This window comes from Mizuhopecten yessoensis, unplaced genomic scaffold (assembly GCF_002113885.1).
Source record: "Mizuhopecten yessoensis strain PY_sf001 unplaced genomic scaffold, ASM211388v2 scaffold11097, whole genome shotgun sequence".
Taxonomy (NCBI): Eukaryota; Metazoa; Mollusca; class Bivalvia; order Pectinida; family Pectinidae; genus Mizuhopecten; species Mizuhopecten yessoensis.
In genome coordinates, this window is record NW_018408878.1 from 1,032,199 (window position 1) to 1,051,485 (window position 19,287).

The following is a 19,287-nucleotide window of genomic DNA, read 5'->3' on the forward strand; positions in this document are numbered from 1 at the left end:
TGAAATTCAGCTAAAATCCTTACTGTTCCTGTCCCATCTCTTCTGAATATGTCACATATTTTCAGTTTCTTTAAAGGCTCCGTTTGAATGACCTGGAAATAAAATGAAATAGGTCAGTAATTATTATATTTTCTTATTTTGTACTAAAATGCTAAATTATCGTCTGTAAATTTTAATAGTCTACTACTTATAGCTGCTCGACGCTATGATAAGACACTTTCAGTATGAAAATTTGTATTGTTTAACTAATTATTGTTTTGAATGATGGATTTCACTCACTCTTAAAGTAACTATTCCATGCTTCGTGTGTCCTCCTTTTGCCCATAATCTAGCCAAGTCTGTCACAGAATCCATCATATGTTATCCTTAAATTGAAAGCGGGTGATAATCTATACAAATGGACCCTTCCTAAAAACCTCTCATTCTCGATGTGAAGGCTTGGCATAACTTGGATTCGACTTAAATTTACATTGCTGGTGTCATCGAAGAAGCAGAAGACGATTGACCTTCCGGAAAACATGGTCTTCTTGTTCTCAAGGGTTTCTGTATAAATATTTTCTTTTTTCATATTTTGCCCTAGATTTATCAATTTTGGTTATGCTGACACTTCGGTATTTATTATATGTTATTCTAATGTCATCAAAATTCTTAATATCTGAAGTATGGTAGAATGTTTGAATTTGACATATCTAATGTTATCAATGTTTTTTTATGAAAAAAGGCAAATAGAAAAAAAAATGTAACTGTCAACAAAATTGAATTCGAACTAAAAATCGAGAACAAGCGGCACCAATGATGAATAAATGAAAGATTAACATAAAGACCCTTGAACAAGTACAAGGGAATCAGATCAGGTGAACCGTCAGCAGTCGATATATATCATCGAAAATCATTATATTCGGAACAAGCACTTAAATACCGAATCAACTGCGATATTTAAACACCGTAAGTCCGGAAGTAGGGATGTTAATATCGAGAAAGAGAGAGTTCAAGGATAATAAATTCCGAGCTACCGAAGAGCCGTGAAAACAGGCTAGTGTAAAATGAATCGCAGATATTTAATGTTATCATTAAGGTTTGGTTTTCTATCAAGAGAACTGTAGGAAAATTCTGTCTTTGCATGATTGAACTGCAAAGGGCAATAATCAGAATGACCTTAGATCGTTATATGTCAATTTAGTCCAAAGGAGACTTTGGAAGACAAAAATCATTTGAAAGCCGATTTCCTGTAGAAAACCCTATATTTCTATAAAATTTGTTAATTTTTCAGTGTTTTCAGTGTTCAGTGTTTTTTTCAGTGTTTTTTCATACTGCTATTTCAGTATTTCAAGTTTTCCGACCGCTCCTCTTGTTGGTTAGATTTCCTTTATTTCGTACCTTCCTCTCATTTTCTCGCTAAGGCGGCAAGTTTCACGTAAAGTTGAGATCAAACAGGTTTTCTTAGACAAAACAAAAGATTCTTAACAGTGTGAGAGAATACATTTACGATCTCTAGAAATGTTCTTGTAGTGGTGTCATGACAAACACGACGTCATCCCATACGGAAATCATGTTCAATGCGAAAACTTAACAACAAAATTATGATAAAACGTTATCAAACACAAAGATAGTTCCACCCATATGAAATAAAGGTAGAAGCGGAGCCAGTCTCGCAGTAAATGTACATAACGTACACTCACCTTCAGTATTTTGTTTGTTCTTAGATTTCTTTGGTAGCTGCAGTTTCGGTTTGGAATGGGGCTTGGGCGGTTTACGTATTTTTTTTTGATTTTCCATTGTAACATTCACATTCTGATATAGGCTAGTGTCTGTGGCGGAAGGTAATTCCTGTTCTTCTGCGGGTGCAGCTTCAGGTGATCTGTGACCAATATTTCCTTTGGCTTTTAAACACTCGTAGGTATGTTCGGGCTCGCTTTGTACGTTACCATAGGGATTTTCTGGTACCACCCCTTGCCGTATTTGGAGAGATGTGTAGACACTACAAAAAATGTCACAGCATTTCAAACAACATATGATCGCTGCACTGAGTGGAGTCTAAACACGAAATCTAACGAAGATTTATATAAATGACGTCATCAAAACTGACATCGATGTTAATAACCAAGGATGTAAATATCGATATTGAACAAGCTTATTGCATCATGCATGTAATTTATTTGTGAACTTCCACAACTGCAACACGAAATTCGTTGTTTTACGCATACAAAATATTCAAAGATAATTATTCCATGATCCAAATTGTTTGTTTAAGGTTGAGAGCCCATGCGCTCTCTGTTGTATCTTCAACGAAGGAGAGCTCCAATTTGTTCGACAGATATCGGAGTTGCTTGCTTATTTACTATGGCAAAGTGTCCGGCATTAATACTAACGTTAGAAAAAAAGACATAACTCTTCCTTATAAAAAGCTACTGACCGAAGATCAACTATCTAGACACCATGGGTCCTTAAAAGATGGTCGTTCCTATGTTTTACGCACTCGACATTCGTGACCTTGAAGGTCAGTCAGTGAACGAGGAGCGTAACCTGCTCATACGTCAATGAGCACGTGCTACAATAACATGTTTCACAAATGTTGTTGGCATACGTGGAGAGATACCTACCCTTGATCTTAGATCAAGGATAAAGTGATATGTCGACATATTGTATCAAAGATACTGTAGTCTCGTTCAACCAGACTCTTGTTGTCCGCGCAAGCTACGCCGAACAGAGAATTACACGTGATCAAGCGTCTGGTTGAACGAGACTAATGCACGAAGAGACTTTCCTATATTGGGTCATATGTCAGTGATCACGTGATATGACATTGTTACACTAATGATGTTGGCGTACACGAAGAGTTACCTACCTTGGATCATACGTCACCGCATCGATCGTTGGAGAATCTACAATATAAACAAAACAGGACTAAGTCACACACCATAATATCATAGGGAATATTGGTGTGTAGTTTGAGACCAGGGCCCGTATTCATGAAACCATTATCATGCTCAAGTATGGGTTCTGTGCTCAAATCAGCTTTCTTGTAACTCGCATGGCAAAGAATCAGTATTTGGCTTTATTTTCTTCTAATATTTTTTTTCCAAATCATTGTCAAAATAACATGTTTAGTAATTTATAACCGGAACAAAAAAATAGGCTTGAGCAAGAAATCCATACTAAAGCACGAGAACGATTTCATGAATGCAGGCCCAGGGCCCGTATTCGTTAAACCGTTATCATACTCAAGCATAGATATTGGGCTGAAGCCGAATTTCTTGTTCACGTTATAAACTAATTTTAAAATCCTATTTTGTCAAGAAAGTTTGTTTGAGCATAGAATCCTTGCTTGAGTATGATAACGGTTTCATGAAAACCGGTCATGGTCTCAGCTCCAAGTTTCTAAACTAGAAAGAAAGCAGAGGTAACAGCAATCGGGTCGGTCAGCGGTCCAAGGAAGCTAACTCTCCTAAAATTCACGACAACATCAGTGAATGACGTTGAAATTGGAAATGAACAATGCCACGTAACTTGGTTTAGATTTATTGCGTCAATGAATTACATTAGTGTTTTAATAATATTAAAATACACACACATATATATATAAGGAGACATCTATACAAACGTATAGTTCAGTTATTTTTGGAAAGCAACTATAATATTTAAATTGGCCACATTTACTTATGTAAAACGTCACAACATGAAGACTTGTGTTAACGTCACAACATGAAGACTTGTGTAAACGTCACAGGAATGTGAATACATCTACTCACCGCTGTAATTTTGGACATCGGTATCCCCGACTCCACTGCAACAGAGACAAAAGATCTAAAATAACAGACTTATATATCGGAGAACAAAGTACGGTTTTGATATCGACATTGATTTGAGTTATCTTATCAGCCCTTTTTTACAATCCCGAAAATACCAACATGCAAATTACCCAGACACGTAAACGAGCAAGAACACAAAATTACAATTAAAAAATTGATAACCGTTTTGTGACGACCTTTGAACTAGGTTGTGATATAGCGGTGTATAAGAACCTCGAATTATTATTATTATTAATAATGGTAAGATTTAATAAGTGTACCAACCATTTAAACTATATTATCACAATGGTCACTTTTGTGAGATATTTGTGTAATTCCTTTCATTTTTTTGTATATAAAATCTACATAATGCATTTCGTTTCAGAACCATACTTGTTCAATAATTTGAAAGTTTCAAAATAAAAAGGAAAAGAAAACAAACAGTTAGTCTTCAACAGTCGAACGCATAATATACTAAGGTTGTCATTCAGGAATAATACATTAACAGCTTCAAAATTAATATGCAATTATTTGGCCGCAAACTTTATGAAAAGCCAATGAACATCATCTTCGCTAGCCAAGTGTTCGCTTCGTATACACTCCACTTATATAAATTACCCTTGGAGTGTATACGAAGCGAACACTTGGCTAGCGAAGATGCCTTTGGATAGTTTACATATTGCTCTGTCATTTATACTCCGCCTCGACATTCACGTGCTTTTGTCAACACGCCGATGGGAGCTGTGTATGTAACGGTTATTCTGATTGGTTAAAATGTTTTTGGGAGAAGAGCCATAACTCAGTATATAACCGCTAGGTGGCAGTGGAGGGAATTATGAAAACACGGCTATATCCGCCAAGGGTAAGTGGAGTGTATACGAAGCGAACACTTGGCTAGCGAAGATGATGAACATTGAAAAAAAAGACAAAACTTGACAAGGGAAGTTACTCTTAGACAGAAAGAAATTTCATTTGGTTGCTACATCTTCTGTAAAGAAGGGATGATAACCCAAGTAAAAAAAAAAAATCAATTAAAACTGATGCAATGATACCGTTTATCTCAAACACGTTACCTTGATGTATCTTTTTCTTTTTCCTTTCCACATCTCGGCAAGACACCTATATATTAAAAAAAAAAAAAAAAAAAAAATAGAACGATGTATAATTATAATCAAACATTTAAAATAAAAATGCTCAATAATTAACAGATTTAATGTGTGTAAAGATGGACGTACCTCGCCTGTAGACCCACACAACGATCAGTACACACCCCGCCAACACTAGCAGCAATATTATAGTGGAAACGAGCCATCCATTCAATGTCACACTTGCCGTTTCTCCCTCTATTAGACAAAAAATATCTTGAATCAATGATAAGAAGATTCTACTGCGCAAACTCCATGAAATGTTTAAAGGAAAACAATCAATAAAAACACTAAACAAATACAAAAAAAGATTATTTTAAACTTAAAATTATTTTAATTATTTTTTACAGACGGAAAATTACCTTCTGATGACGTCAGACATGAAAAACCATTGTATCTATAAACCGGAAGTAGTACTAAGTCAGGTGACCTACCTCTATCGACTCGCAGGTGTACCACCCTTTTCTGTCCCACGCTCTCCAAATGTACAACGTAGTAGCCGAAATCCCAGGCAGTGATCTCACTGATGGTTGCCACGATACGATAACCGGATGTGGTGACGTCAGTTGAATAGAACTTTGTTTTGTAAGAAGAGATGGTTTCCAACGTGATGTTGCCTCGCCTTGGGGTTACGACCTCTCCTGAGGTCACGTTGTACCACATGACTGTGATCTGACCTTGAGAAAACTGGAAGAAGTCTGCGAGGAACATAACAGTTGAACCTAAGATTCCCGTCTTTGTGTAGAGAGACTGGAGATCATGAGGGGGACCTGTAACCATGGTAACGATATAATTCATAATACATACTAAATTATAATTATGGTCAATTATTAATCTCAATTATCTGTAGAAAACATAGTTTCTACAACCTGTTTATGCTTCAAATTTGAAATTGTTTCGCCGATCGCACACAGCTCGAATGCGTTTTTAGTCTCTATAATGGTAAAATAGTATGAACAACTTTTATTTTTAGACTACAGTAAATTATCAACAAGGTCAGTATATACAGCGTTTTTGCCAGCTAATCTCTGGGCAGGAATTGGGAAAATATCATCATAACAAAAAAACTTCAGTGTGATTTGCATATAGATTTCCTCTAGCTGTTTCTTACAGTAAAATGTATAGCAATACATAAACACATCAATAGTAAGTATTTCTAATACTTTGAATGTTGCACATATAATGACTGGAAACTTGTGTATAAAAATGCGTATTAGTCTAATTGGGTAAAAAAAAGACTGAATTTTGGAAAATACAGGTTCATTTTTCAATTGGGAACGGGTCCCTGTACCGGACCCTACAAGCACCTGGCAAAAACCCTAACATATGTGTAAATTCTTCAACACTGATATAAAACTTAAAGTTTTAACATAAGTTATGTTCTCAATCAGAGAAAAAAAATCGGAAAACAAAGAATATCGCAGCCCAAGCTATAGCCACAGTTTTCTATAATACACCTACCATTGACCCTAAGTGCCCCCATGGGCCCCGTGGTGATAGCCTGACCTTCAGGGGTCGCGACGCCATTCGATACGGAGCAGTAATACATTCCGTTATGCATATAGGAAAGGTCAGACACGTGCATCCATCCTGTACTGGTCAAGTTTCCGGTCTGGACTCTCGGTCCACCATCTTCATACACTTGGTACCATTCATGATATGTGTAGTTGGCCGGAATCCCTCTAGCAATGCATCTTGACCAGTATTCCTCCCCTTCCTCTGCCCCTTTTCCCCCGTTCTCCACTATGTCAGGGGGATCTGTATGCACACAAGATTCGTGAGAGTTCGGCATGATTATCATAGCATTTTTGTCTTATAAGAATACAGCGATATCATATATCAGTATTTAGATTACATATGCTTACCTTAAATGGGTCTAATAATGACGTTATTCGAAATAATGCGCTCCGGTATTTTGCCGAAAATTATTGTCTTTTGGAGAAATGTTTAAGACAATACAACATTACAACTTCTCAATCCCGACAATCCTATTTCACATCGCGAAATCCCAACCGTCTTAATAAATTCCAACTTATGTGAACTTCGTTATCAAACACCAATATGGCGGTCTATGTTAAAATGACAAGTACATTACACATACAGCTTTTTACTTTACTTCCTTTCTAAAGACCGATGGCTTTATGTTTTAATTGTTAAGCTATTTCATATCTTATTAAATGTTGATTTGATTTAAACATATGTATTGCCCCAAATTCGAGCAGAGGATTAGGCACAAGTTATATCAACTTACCAACGCCTTTTCCTCTAATACAGTGCATATTGATATTTACATAATAGCCTCTAACAAGGCAAATATACTATATTTTACAATTATAATATTTTACTTAAAACCTGTTGCTGGTTCTATGAAAAATTGCACGTGTCTGAATACTTCTGTATTGGTATCTACAGACAGATTTTCATACCCAAATAAAAACATAAATAAATTAACTGTATATAATTATATTCAACGAACTTATGATTTGAAATAGCGTATTTCGTGCTGTATCAAAAAGCTTACATTCTAAGTAAAAATGGCCAACATCCTGATAGGAATGTCCACAAGCGTATGATGGATTATCAACAATCTTAACACGGAACAAATCATTTTTCAAAGAGCTGCACTGATGCCTGAGTTTCGTATGTAATATATATATTAATTGCGTTCGCTAAAATTATAATAATATAATTGAGACGAATTTGCACCACTAGATATAGAAGATTTTAAAGTATTTAAAGACGACCTACTGTTCTTATTGTATTGTCTAACGAATTCAAAAGGCGTAAACTCGATGGCAGAAAAGAGGACTAGCTTAAGGAGAGGCTGAAAGAAGGAATATTATAATCATATTGGTTCCGTATATTCTACCGATTGTTGTTACCAAATGCGTTTGGCAAAAGTGCCGATAAATTGCTGGGGGTTAAATGTTTTGTTCATTTTATATAAAATATTGAACTTTCGCCTTTTTCTCCACTCTGATAGTTCTTCTAAACCCGTTTCAAAATGTAATGAATCATGACTTGAATCAAATGTTGTCATCTATATCACACTTCGTTTTTACTTCTTCCACCTACTATTTACGATATTTGCATTTCTCGTACAGTCTGTCGTTTACTCTGATAAAAAAAAAAATGACCATGTCGGACGAACCTCGGATTAGTCGAATACCATGTATTCCTCGAACTATTCATCTGGTCCAAACGAGTTCGAGTTAGCGGGGTTTTACTGTATGAACTTTCGGGTGTACCGTTCTGTCAAACTGGGATTCCTTGCCTGTTGAAGTGTTCACTTTGTAGCTTTTTAAACAGAAACTCGATGTAAAATTTTCACGTTGACAACGGTTCTGAAGTCTATATATTATATACATATATAGGCTATATAATACATACATAAATATTCGCGAGTGAATATTTTCGCGCCAATTTGATCAACGCGAAAAACGCTAACAATGTCACGCCGCGAAAATTTCAATTTTGACAGTATACACTTCCTTACTTATAGGTAACTGCTGTTTTTATTTTCATGTGTCAACAAAATTTACCTAAATAACAAATTTAACACAAAATGCAACAAAAGAGAACTCGATAGATGCTGTAAGTGTCAATAGCATTATTGCTAAAAGCACCATCACCATATATAGAGCATCTTCGCCTGATGCGTACATGTAGCAATTTCAACAATCGACAATTGTTGCCGAAGAGCAATTTTGAACACGATGAACGATGAACAAGATGGACACGATGAACACCATGAGATTAGCTCGTTTGAACGTTCAAGAACTAGAATAAGAACAGTACATGCGCCAGATTAACCTCAATTTTCAAAGTTGCATTTTTTGTTTAATATAAAATTTATTTCATTTCTTTTTGCGTTGAGTGGGTGGGAAATCTTCGAAACTGGGACAGCTTGTCTACAATATTATACATTGAATAAAATTTAACATTTAACATATCTACCTGCGGTTAGAATTAGAAACTATAGACATATAGTGAATGACACATGGGTTTTCTCCGGGTACTCCGATTTCCTCCCACAATAAAGACCCCTCCCCCAGCGATAATTGTCTAAATCAGATTAAAAAATAAATTCCACTCCCCCTTTCCACCCTTGATCATTTGAGTCTGCGTTATTTGTACCTGCTCTGGTTCGCTGTGCCCGGAAACCCGCGCCCGTATTCATGAAGGCGTTCTCGCGCTCAGACAGTGATTCTTTGCTCAAGGTAACTTTACTACGATGCATTTAAATCTTGTAAACCTGTCAATAAGTCCAGTTTAGCCATTTCAAAGTCTATTTTTTCCAGATTCTTCACAAAACAAATTTTGTTCTTTATTGGAACAAGATATTGGGTTCGAGTACAGAATCCAAAAGAGCAGTGGATCAACTCATAAATGCGAACCTTGGGCAGTTTTCATGCTCAAGAATGGATTTTGTGCTCAAACCAGCTTTCTTCTAAATTGCTACAATCATGTGAAACAGTCAGATATCCAAGTGGGAAGCTTTAACATATACTGTAGCTTAAAGTTTCTCCCAAATTCTTTCAAAACTATTGACAAAATGTAATTTTTAGATAATTAATCACTGGAACAAGATATTGGGCTTGAGCACAGAACTCGAGTTTGAGCATGATAACAGTTTCATGGATACGGGCCAAAGGTGACGTTTAGGTATTTTGCAAACACAATGATATACGTTATTATACATGTTTATTGTAGACGTGTTGATCACGTGATTCCGTTCTGTACTTACATCTGACTTTGACGTTGATGGACGCGGAAGCGGTCCCTATCTTGTTATAGGCTTGACATGTGTGTGTGCCTGCCTCTTGGCGTCCAGTTATACCCAAGTCGAGAACTGGGGAAGTAGTTCTCCCCCATTTATATTTACACGGAGGGTTGCAGTCGGCACTACAACTGATCACGGGCATCTCGTCTATACCCTCCGTCCGCTCGTAGACGGAAGTGCTGGGCGACAAAGACACGGATCTCGGTCCATCTGTGTAAAGAAACAGAATGTTTAAATATTGTGTCTTATTGCGAAAATGGCAAGGTTCTAAAATGTATATGGGAATTTCTTTCTTAAAGAATAAACTTCCTCAAATGCACACTTCTTTTTGCATACACTTGGGAAAATGTACACTTCCTAAATGATACGCTTCCTAAAACATTCACTTCCTAAAGAAATTACGCGATTCTTGAATCAAACATATTCTAAAATGTACATTCCCAAAATTACATGTACTAGCTACCTAAAATGTTAACTTCTTCAAACGTACAATTTCTAAAGCATACATTTCCTCAAATGTACACTTCCTAGAATTGTGCAGTGTCCTAAAATGTTCTTTATTAAAAATTAGTTTATCCTTCAACTCATTTATCATAAAAAGATATATTGAGTTGAATAAGTTCATTTTTTGCAACACGTACATTGCTGTAGAAGCCGTCCATTGTCCTAAACCTTTACATTGTAATAAACCCTTCCATTGTCCAAAACCCGTACATTGTCCTAAATAGAACACGTACACGAACACGTACATTGTCCTAACCACATACATTTTCCTAACCACGTACATTGTTCCTGATCCGTATATTGTCCTAAACAAGAACATTGTCCTAAAAATGTACATTATCCTATACCCCGTGCATTTTCTTGAACTGGGATATTGTTCTAAACACGTACATTAAACACGTAGATTGTCCAAAAGTCGAACATTTTCGTAAACCTGTACATTGTCCTAACATGTACATTGCCGTAAACACGTACATTGTCATAAACATATACATTTGCATAAACACGTACATTGTCATAAATACGTACATTGTCATAAACACGTACATTGTCATAAACACGTACATTGTCCTCAACCCGCACATTGTCCTCAACCCGCACATTGTCCTCAACCATAACTTTGTCCTTAACGTGTAGATTGTCATAAACACGTTAATGATGAAGATACATTTTGATGCAAGGATGATGATGATGAAGATGATGATGATGAAGATAATGATGATGATGATGATGATGATGATGATGATGATGATGATGATGATGATGATGATGATGATGATGATGATGATGATGATGATGATGATGATGATGATTTGCTTTCTGGTGGATCAGTCAAGGCTCCGGGATCATGAAACAATCATCGTTTGATGATCCTGGGGACAGAATTTCTGAATGCATGACGTCATTTAGAAAAGATGACACTTACATTCCACTTGGAGCTCGATTACAGCCTGTGCAGTTCCAACAGCGTTTGCGACGCTACACTGATAAACACCAGAACCAAGTCTGCTGGCTGTAAGCTGCAAGATGGGTTTGGTTGAAATAACAGCTGTCCCAAATCTCCACTGGGTTGACATCGGCGTTGGGTTACTGTCGATACCACAGGTTAACGTCACGTTTTTATTCTCTGTCACAAGTAAGGGGTTCGGTGTTGGTGTTATTGTGACCACAGGCTTATCTGCAAATTAGCAATTAAACCTAACTTCACCGACACCTGTTAATATCGGCAATCGTAAAAAAACTTATAAAAGAAAAAAGATTGTCTTAGTCCAAATGACATTTGATAGATCCAAATCTAAAGTTACTGAATAATACAGCAACACGCCATATACGTCTTTCACGTAAAGTTAGTTTCCCATTGTTATGCTAAGGTAAAGGACATCACTAAAGTAGAGATCGCGAAGAAGAGTTATATTCTCCGGTTTTTTTATTTGGAGTATTCTCCCTTCTTTATAGAAGTTGATGCAACCGAAATTAAAATGAGTGGGTTTTTTTTAACTTAGAGTGCACGTGACTTCCCCTGCCAAGTTCTTCATATACTATGTGGCCCATGAATTGGACACTTATTTTGATATTGTGTTTGTGAAATTTCTGTAAGGCAGTCTAAATTGTAGACTTGACCAACGTTTCATACAAGTGTAGGCTGGAGAGCCCAACTCCTGAGTCCCTATGTATAGGAAAATGATTTTTAAAGGATTTCTGTTCCGCTTCACTGTGGTTTTTTTCCTATATACAGTAAACTCCCTTTAACTTCCGTTTAAGTGTAACGTAGTACAGTTAGACCACAACGCTTCCGTTGACCCATTCGGAACCACTCGCCCCGATTACACATTCGGAACACCTCGGCCGATTCGTTCATCTAACGATGAAAGGAACTGTAATCGGGGCGAGGTGTTTCGAATGTATTTTGTTTTATTTCTCACCAAAGTCCCGGAAGGTAAGTTTTCCTTTTCATAAATGATTTATCAAAGCTATAGTTATGCCTCAAAAACAATTTCCAATGCGATCCACAAAAAAGAAAGGATTTTAAAAATCAAAGTTAGGAAAACTCTTTTTTGAAATAGCTTAATTGACATAGTATCAAAAGGGAAAAAAAACGAAACGTGAAAAACTTTTGGCACGTTACTGTATATCCAAAATAACGAGATAAGTAATACTTACACGTCACATTTAATGTTTTTGAAACCGACTCGGCGGCAGGTGAGCTGCATTTTATCACCTTGGTGTTGTCTGACCTTTGTAAGGTCATCACCAGGGTGCTCCGACTGCCGTTGTTGGGGAGCTCTGTTGACGTCACACCAGCGGTTACATCCGAGTTGGACTTGAACCACGTCACTGGGTGTGGATAAGCACCGGTATAGTTTTGACACTGGTCAATGGTACAGGTAAGAGTCGCTTTAGTTTTTTCTTCATAAGGGACGAAGTTGTTCAGGGTGGCTGTACATGTCCCTCCAATGCCGGTCACTGTAGAAAATAAAAAAGTGAATTGACTTCAGTTTTTGACTTTTTTCAGTTGACTTTATTAACAGCAGACGACAAATTCAATGAAGCGCTTAGTGATAGAGTTTGAATTTTGAATTCATATTGACTAACTATAAGAATGATTCTAGATCCAGAAAAATGTCATTGTTCCCAACATACACAACATACATCATACACATCATACATCATACACACCATACAACATATACACCATACAACATACACACCATACCACATACACACCATACAACATATACACCATACAACATACACATCATACATCATACACACCATACATCATACACACCATACATCATACACATCATACATCATACACATCATACATCATACACACCATACAACATATAAACCCACCTGCTTACACACCATACATCATACACATCATACAACATACAAATCATACATCATACACACCATACATCATACACACCATACATCATACACATCATACAACATACACATCATACAACATACACACCATACATCATACACATCATACATCATACACATCATACACATCATACATCATACACACCATACATCATACACATCATACATCATACACACCATACAACATACACACCATACATCATACACACCATACATCACACAACATACTTCATACACACCATACAACATACATCATACACATCATACAACATACACATCATACACACCATACATCACCATACATCATACACATCATACAACATACACACCATACATCATACACATCATACAACATACACACCATACATCATACACATCATACACATCATACATCATACACACCATACATCATACACATCATACATCATACACACCATACATCATACACATCATACAACATACACATCATACATCATACACACCATACATCATACACACCATACAACATACATCATACACATCATACAACATACACATCATACACACCATACATCATACACACCATACATCATACACATCATACAACATATACACCATACATCATACACACTATATACAGAATTTAGAAAATCAGAAACAAAAAAAATCCCTTAATGTAATTTCTTCATAAAAAGCAGAATTAAAAGCGCTTCTAGCAGTATTTTAAGGTCAAGGTTACTTATTTTTAAGTATCTTTTACTTTTAACTCATATACTCATCACACTATGATGTTTTAAAAAAATATTGGGGTTTTGATATACATGTCACGTGATAGGGGGGATATGTACTTCCGGTTATCAGTGATAATCTGACAGCAGTTAAAACAATATGCAGAAACACTGGTGTGCGGTTCTGACTGCATATCAGACGAACGGGTACTAGTCGGTAGATATCCCTTTAATGAAAGATGTGAAGTCTCAGTCGTTTAAATAAAATACAAATTGTCCCAGCGATGAAGTTAGCTTATGACTTATTTACCTTCATACTGGAAGTTACATATACATGTCCCCTTGATGCCAAATCACGTGACTTTTGTTCCGGAAACTTGAATCTCGGACACAATGTATTCCAGCTAAATCTGGTGTCGCAATGAAACAGGCTATGTTTATTTGTATCGAGAAGGGAAATCGTCGATTGATCTAAAACAATCCCTTGAGGAGAAGACTTTTTTCCGACGTTTCCCGTGAACTGAGTTATTAGAGGTCACATCACTCCCCGCCATTGTTCCTTGTTGTTCAAAAGATTTTATAGTAAAAGTTTGATAACTGTCAAAATATCTCTATTTTGTGTATAGTTACATGTTAAATTGAAGTAACGTTAACCCTCACTGCGCCCGTTATCTAAGTCCTAAACACTTGTATTTATTTTTAAGTGAATTTGAGTGGTATGTCCCGGTGAATGGGATTGCCTTCCTTTGTGACTGCTAGAGCAATGTCAAATCAGGACGTACTTCCTGGTGTGTGTACTAGAACGGTCATCCTCGCTACTCAAAGGTTACGCCCACTTACGCTCTCTGCACCCCTGGAATATGTCATAGCAAAATTGAAGGCTCAGTGTTCGTATTTGTTGATGAGACAAGAAGGCTAGTTTGATTCTTTGATGTACATCAAAAGAATCTCGCGGTCGCGTAACGGTAATAATTGACTGGTTTTGAAGTCGGATGTCGCTTCTCTGTAATCTTCAAAGGACAAAGGACAGCTATCAGCCTGGCGATTGGTCAGTTGTTTTTTTTACCTGAGACAAATCAGACAGCTACCTTTGTGCCTTCAATTTTTCTATGACATATTCCAGGGGGCAGAGAGCGAAAGTGAGCGTAACCCCTGTATGTATTGTACCATAGGAACCGAGCAATATGTCCGTTATTGTACGCGTAGCGCGAGAGATGTAAGCCCCGCCCCTTGAGTACAATAACTGACATATTGCCAGCCTATGATGTAACTGACTTGTCGCATAAATGAGTCTGTCATTTCCTCTCTAACATCACAAAATGCCGGACTGCGTCCCAAACCCAAGGCCAGTTTTGCGCAAGATGCATCTGACGACCTGGATGATTGTCAAAGTTGATGACTCGAATCGAAAGTGACCCAGAGAGTATCACTGAAAATGTTTTAGAAGACTTGATGGAACAGCCGATTTTGGAATGTTGGAATGTTTGGCATTTCTTATTATCGGCGGTGAAAGATGAAGAGCAGGAAATGCCTGTTATCAGCGATGTACAGTATATCATATATATGGCTCTGCCATTATCAAACGTTTTCCAGACCCTGTTGGAAAAAAAAGATATAAAAATCACAGAACCCGAAAGAAAATGGTAAAATATCGAGGTCGTTATATAAAAGTTCTGATATTAAACCTACAAATGTTATGATGGTATTTAATAAGTAAGGACAAAATCCAGGAGTTTGTTAGGTAGGGGCTGTCCCAATCACCTGCTCTCTGGATTGGCACATGTGATAGTTTGTTTTAATTTATTATGTATAATAGCTGTTCTTAACAAAATTATGATATGGTCTATATATTTTTACATTAAGATGATTGATCCCTGTTATGTAACTATATGTTTTTATACTGTGTAACTATATACGTGTACATATATGACACTATATTTACATTTGCCCCCGCGCCGTCCCATTACAACAGTGTTAGAGGGCAAGTGTAATTATATAGGCTATAATTACAACTGCTCGACTATAATAACAACTGCCTGTTTCAGGTGTAGGAATATGTAAACAAACAAAATGGCTTTCTGAAATGTAGGAATATGTCTTAAAAAAGAAAAATATGTAAATATAAAAAATACCTGGTTGTCAGGATGTAATTATTGTTGATATAATTACAAGTGGCCTCTGGCAAATCTACCATAAAACCTAGCGGGTTTTACGGGTTTTATGGGATTTGCTAAAGGCCACTTGTAATTATATCAACAATAATTACATCCAGACAACCAGTTATTGTTTAAATAATAAACAAAATTGACTTGACTTCACTTGTAAACATTAACATTCCTGCAGAAAAAAAAGGCCAAGGTTCAATTGTCACGTGTCTTTCCATCACAACACGGACATTAAATAACCTTATTCTGTGTTACATGTTACAAAATGAAAACAAAAGGTTCGTTCGCAAACTGTGTAAAGGGAAATTCTGTTTGTTTAATTTTTGCATACCCGCGATGTCATTTCCTCTTGACAGTTTCAATGAGATTCACTAATTGGACACGTTAGCTTTTCATTGGCAGACCAAACAGAATGGATATATATATTGTACACGATAGAGGGGAGGAGCTTCACTTATACCATATTGTATGAGTAAAACTGTGTTAAATTATTTGGTGATACCATAGCTAGATCAAAGGGAAGGTGACACGTCTATGCGACAAATCGAGGATGTAAATGGTATGATGGTGTTATTGCCGCCTTGCAATAGCGTCGATCTGATGCATATGCTTTAGAGTGCTACATGTACCTCACTAAAACGCATGCCGAAAGCCTCCACCCTATCATATTATACTGACAACGAGCTAATCACTCTTTATAGGTACTCAAATTTAATGCTGAACTCAAGCAGAGGGCAGAAGTACTAATTTGAAGGTAAATGGTACTATTAAGTTTAACGGTATTATTACTATAGTAACTAGCGTGAAATGTTTGTTTAAGTCATTTTCAAATGAAATATTTCAAACAATTGGATGTTGCTATAAATTCTACATGTTTGAAAATAGAAATAATAAAAAAAAAGATTAAAAAAAAAATGTAAGGGTCGAACTTATGACTTTAAATGGCTAAGCCTACACTTAATCAATAGTACCATACAGGATATACAAACTATACACCAAATTAATTGTCCAATTTAAGGGCCGCGAAGCGCACGGAAAGCTTTAACATGGGAAGTTACTCTAAGCTAATAAAACTCTTTTTGGTTATTTATCCTTTATATAGAAGGGAGAGTACTCTTAATGGAACTCTTCTTCGCGAACTTGATTGATGCAGTGGTGCCTTAACCTTTAGGACCTCGGCTTGTTTCGGTCAGGTGCAAAGAATCCCTTTTCCATCGCCAATTCCAAAAGCAAGGTATTGCCACAAAGGAGGCGTAAGGAAACGAACAAGTGGTAAGTAGGCAGAGAACATATAGATATTTCAATGTTGCAATGGGTGCCATTTAGAATAACTGTGTGTCGCTTTTGTGGCCCCAAGTGGAAGGTACAAACGCGCGAATCCCACATTCCGCCTCCTTCAAATTATGTAGTGGGTACCAGCAGGTATATTTTTTCTAACTTGCCGACCAGCAGAGAACAGCAACTGGGAGCTGTTCATAGATGTTTTGTACCCTCATGTCTACTATGATACCTACATTTGTTTTACTATTATTTCTTTGTCGAACTGATATTCTTGGTAAACTTTTAAGTGACCACGATGGCCGAGTGGTTAAGGTGTCTGACCGTCTATGATCACCAGCCCTCCAGCACTGGGTCGCGGGTTCGAGGCCTACGTGGAGCAGTCGCCAGATACTGGCCGCAGGTTTTCCCTCGGGTACTCCAGTTTCCCTTCGACACCACAACCATACTCGTCCTTAAATGACATAGCACTGAACAGGACGTAAGGCACAGCGAAATCAAGCTAAATGTTTTATTTAACGTACGATGTGCGTGAAGCTCTTCAAAGAAAAGCGAATGAATGAAAGCGTATAGTTGAATTTATACTGTAACAGGTAAGGTAGAAGTGTGCTTCCACCGGTGATCGAACCGCGACACTCGATTCCTAGTCGATTCCTGAGCGTAAGGAAAAGTCCGTGAAGCGCGAAGCTAGAAGGCTACCGTAATCCTATGTACAACTAAAATGTGCCACACTTCTCCCCCCATTTTTAAATGTGTTCGTCCTCGAACACCACAACGACCCAGGTTCTAACTCCCTGTCATCACAGGGAGGGCCACGGACACCATTTGTAGCAGGAAAAAGAATAGTGTGCTTTCACCGGGGGTCGAACCGCGATCCCAGACTTCCTAGTCGGACGCTCTACCACTGAGCAAAAGGGAATTCACTCTAGAGCGAAGCTGACTGTGATCCTATGCACGATTATAAAATATGCCACAAATGTAAGGTTATATCTCTGCTTATACAATATCCGCAATTATAAATATTTGAATGTAAAACGACGTATCAACATTGAAATATTTATTTTGTAAGCTAATAGCACACGATGAATTGTGTTATCTCCTTTAGAACGGGAGTGACGACAGTTTTGTTTCCTGTTCACTTCCGGTATATTGTGTTCTGTATCAAGAAAGTGGATATATACACCAAAACCTTTTGTAAAGTTCGGGAATAACAAGCCCAACTCATATTAGACATTTCTCATTTTGAGGCAGACGTAGCACACTCAAAATATTTTTTATTACATCTGTATTAAAGAGGCTGGTCGGGGAAAAAATTACAAAATAAATGGGTCTAAATGCGTTCTCTAGCCTTCAAAAAGTTATACCACGTCAATATGATGGTCGAGTTATGCTTGCAATGTCCAGTTTTGACCACTGAAATCTCGAGGAAGCCCTGCGTAAATTTAGCGCAGATCTATTTATATATGTCACGTGGTTGTTTCGAAAGTGAGGCAGTGAAGATAACAACAATAGCATGTCGTCATGTGCCATGTCGGACTCAACTAGCGGACAAGACAGCAATACTATGGCAAGCCAAGTTGTCATTTATGCATGGAGCAATGTTGATCCAGTACTTGACCAAATTATATAAGATATCTTATTTAATTATATAAGATATCTTATATACTTTATGAGATATCTTATATACTTTATAAGATATCTTATATAATAAATGAGATATCTTATATATTTTATAAGATATCTTATATACCTTTCTTTATAAGATATCTCATAAAAGATATAAGATATCTTATATATTATATAAGATATCTCATAAAAGATATAAGATATCTTATAAAGAAAATTAAATGAGATATCTTATATCTTTTAGAAGATATCTTATATAATATATAAGATATCTTATAAACAAAATTAAATGAGATATCTTATATAATTCGGTTATAAGATATCTTATAAAGAACGAGATTTGAATTTGAGATAATAAACCCTCCTCCACAGCGCTCGGTAAAGCATTAAATCGAAAGC

At 36.8% G+C, this 19,287-nt stretch overlaps 1 protein-coding gene across 4 annotated transcripts in view; it reads right to left on the reverse strand.

Moving 5' to 3' along the window:
- Nucleotides 1-19,287, reverse strand: part of LOC110465656 (Down syndrome cell adhesion molecule-like protein 1) — a 30,027-nt gene continuing 10,740 nt past the window's right edge. Inside the window, exons 2-12 of one of the 4 annotated variants that reach the window (XR_002464635.1) lie at nt 12,381-12,683; nt 11,146-11,397; nt 9,681-9,926; nt 6,395-6,691; nt 5,368-5,703; nt 5,024-5,131; nt 4,862-4,907; nt 3,750-3,784; nt 2,846-2,882; nt 280-1,978; nt 1-92 (exon numbers count right to left, since the gene is read on the reverse strand). Coding sequence is in view for 1 of the 4 variants with exons in the window: in XM_021521610.1 (XP_021377285.1) it covers nt 52-92; nt 1,680-1,978; nt 2,846-2,882; nt 3,750-3,784; nt 4,862-4,907; nt 5,024-5,131; nt 5,368-5,703; nt 6,395-6,691; nt 9,681-9,926; nt 11,146-11,397; nt 12,381-12,683 (2,000 nt within the window). In the remaining 3 variants the exon portion in view is untranslated. Of the gene's footprint in view, nt 93-279; nt 1,979-2,845; nt 2,883-3,749; nt 3,785-4,861; nt 4,908-5,023; nt 5,132-5,367; nt 5,704-6,394; nt 6,692-9,680; nt 9,927-11,145; nt 11,398-12,380; nt 12,684-19,287 lie in introns of those variants that run through there. The other 3 variants (XR_002464637.1, XM_021521610.1, XR_002464636.1) reach the window with 3 other exon arrangements.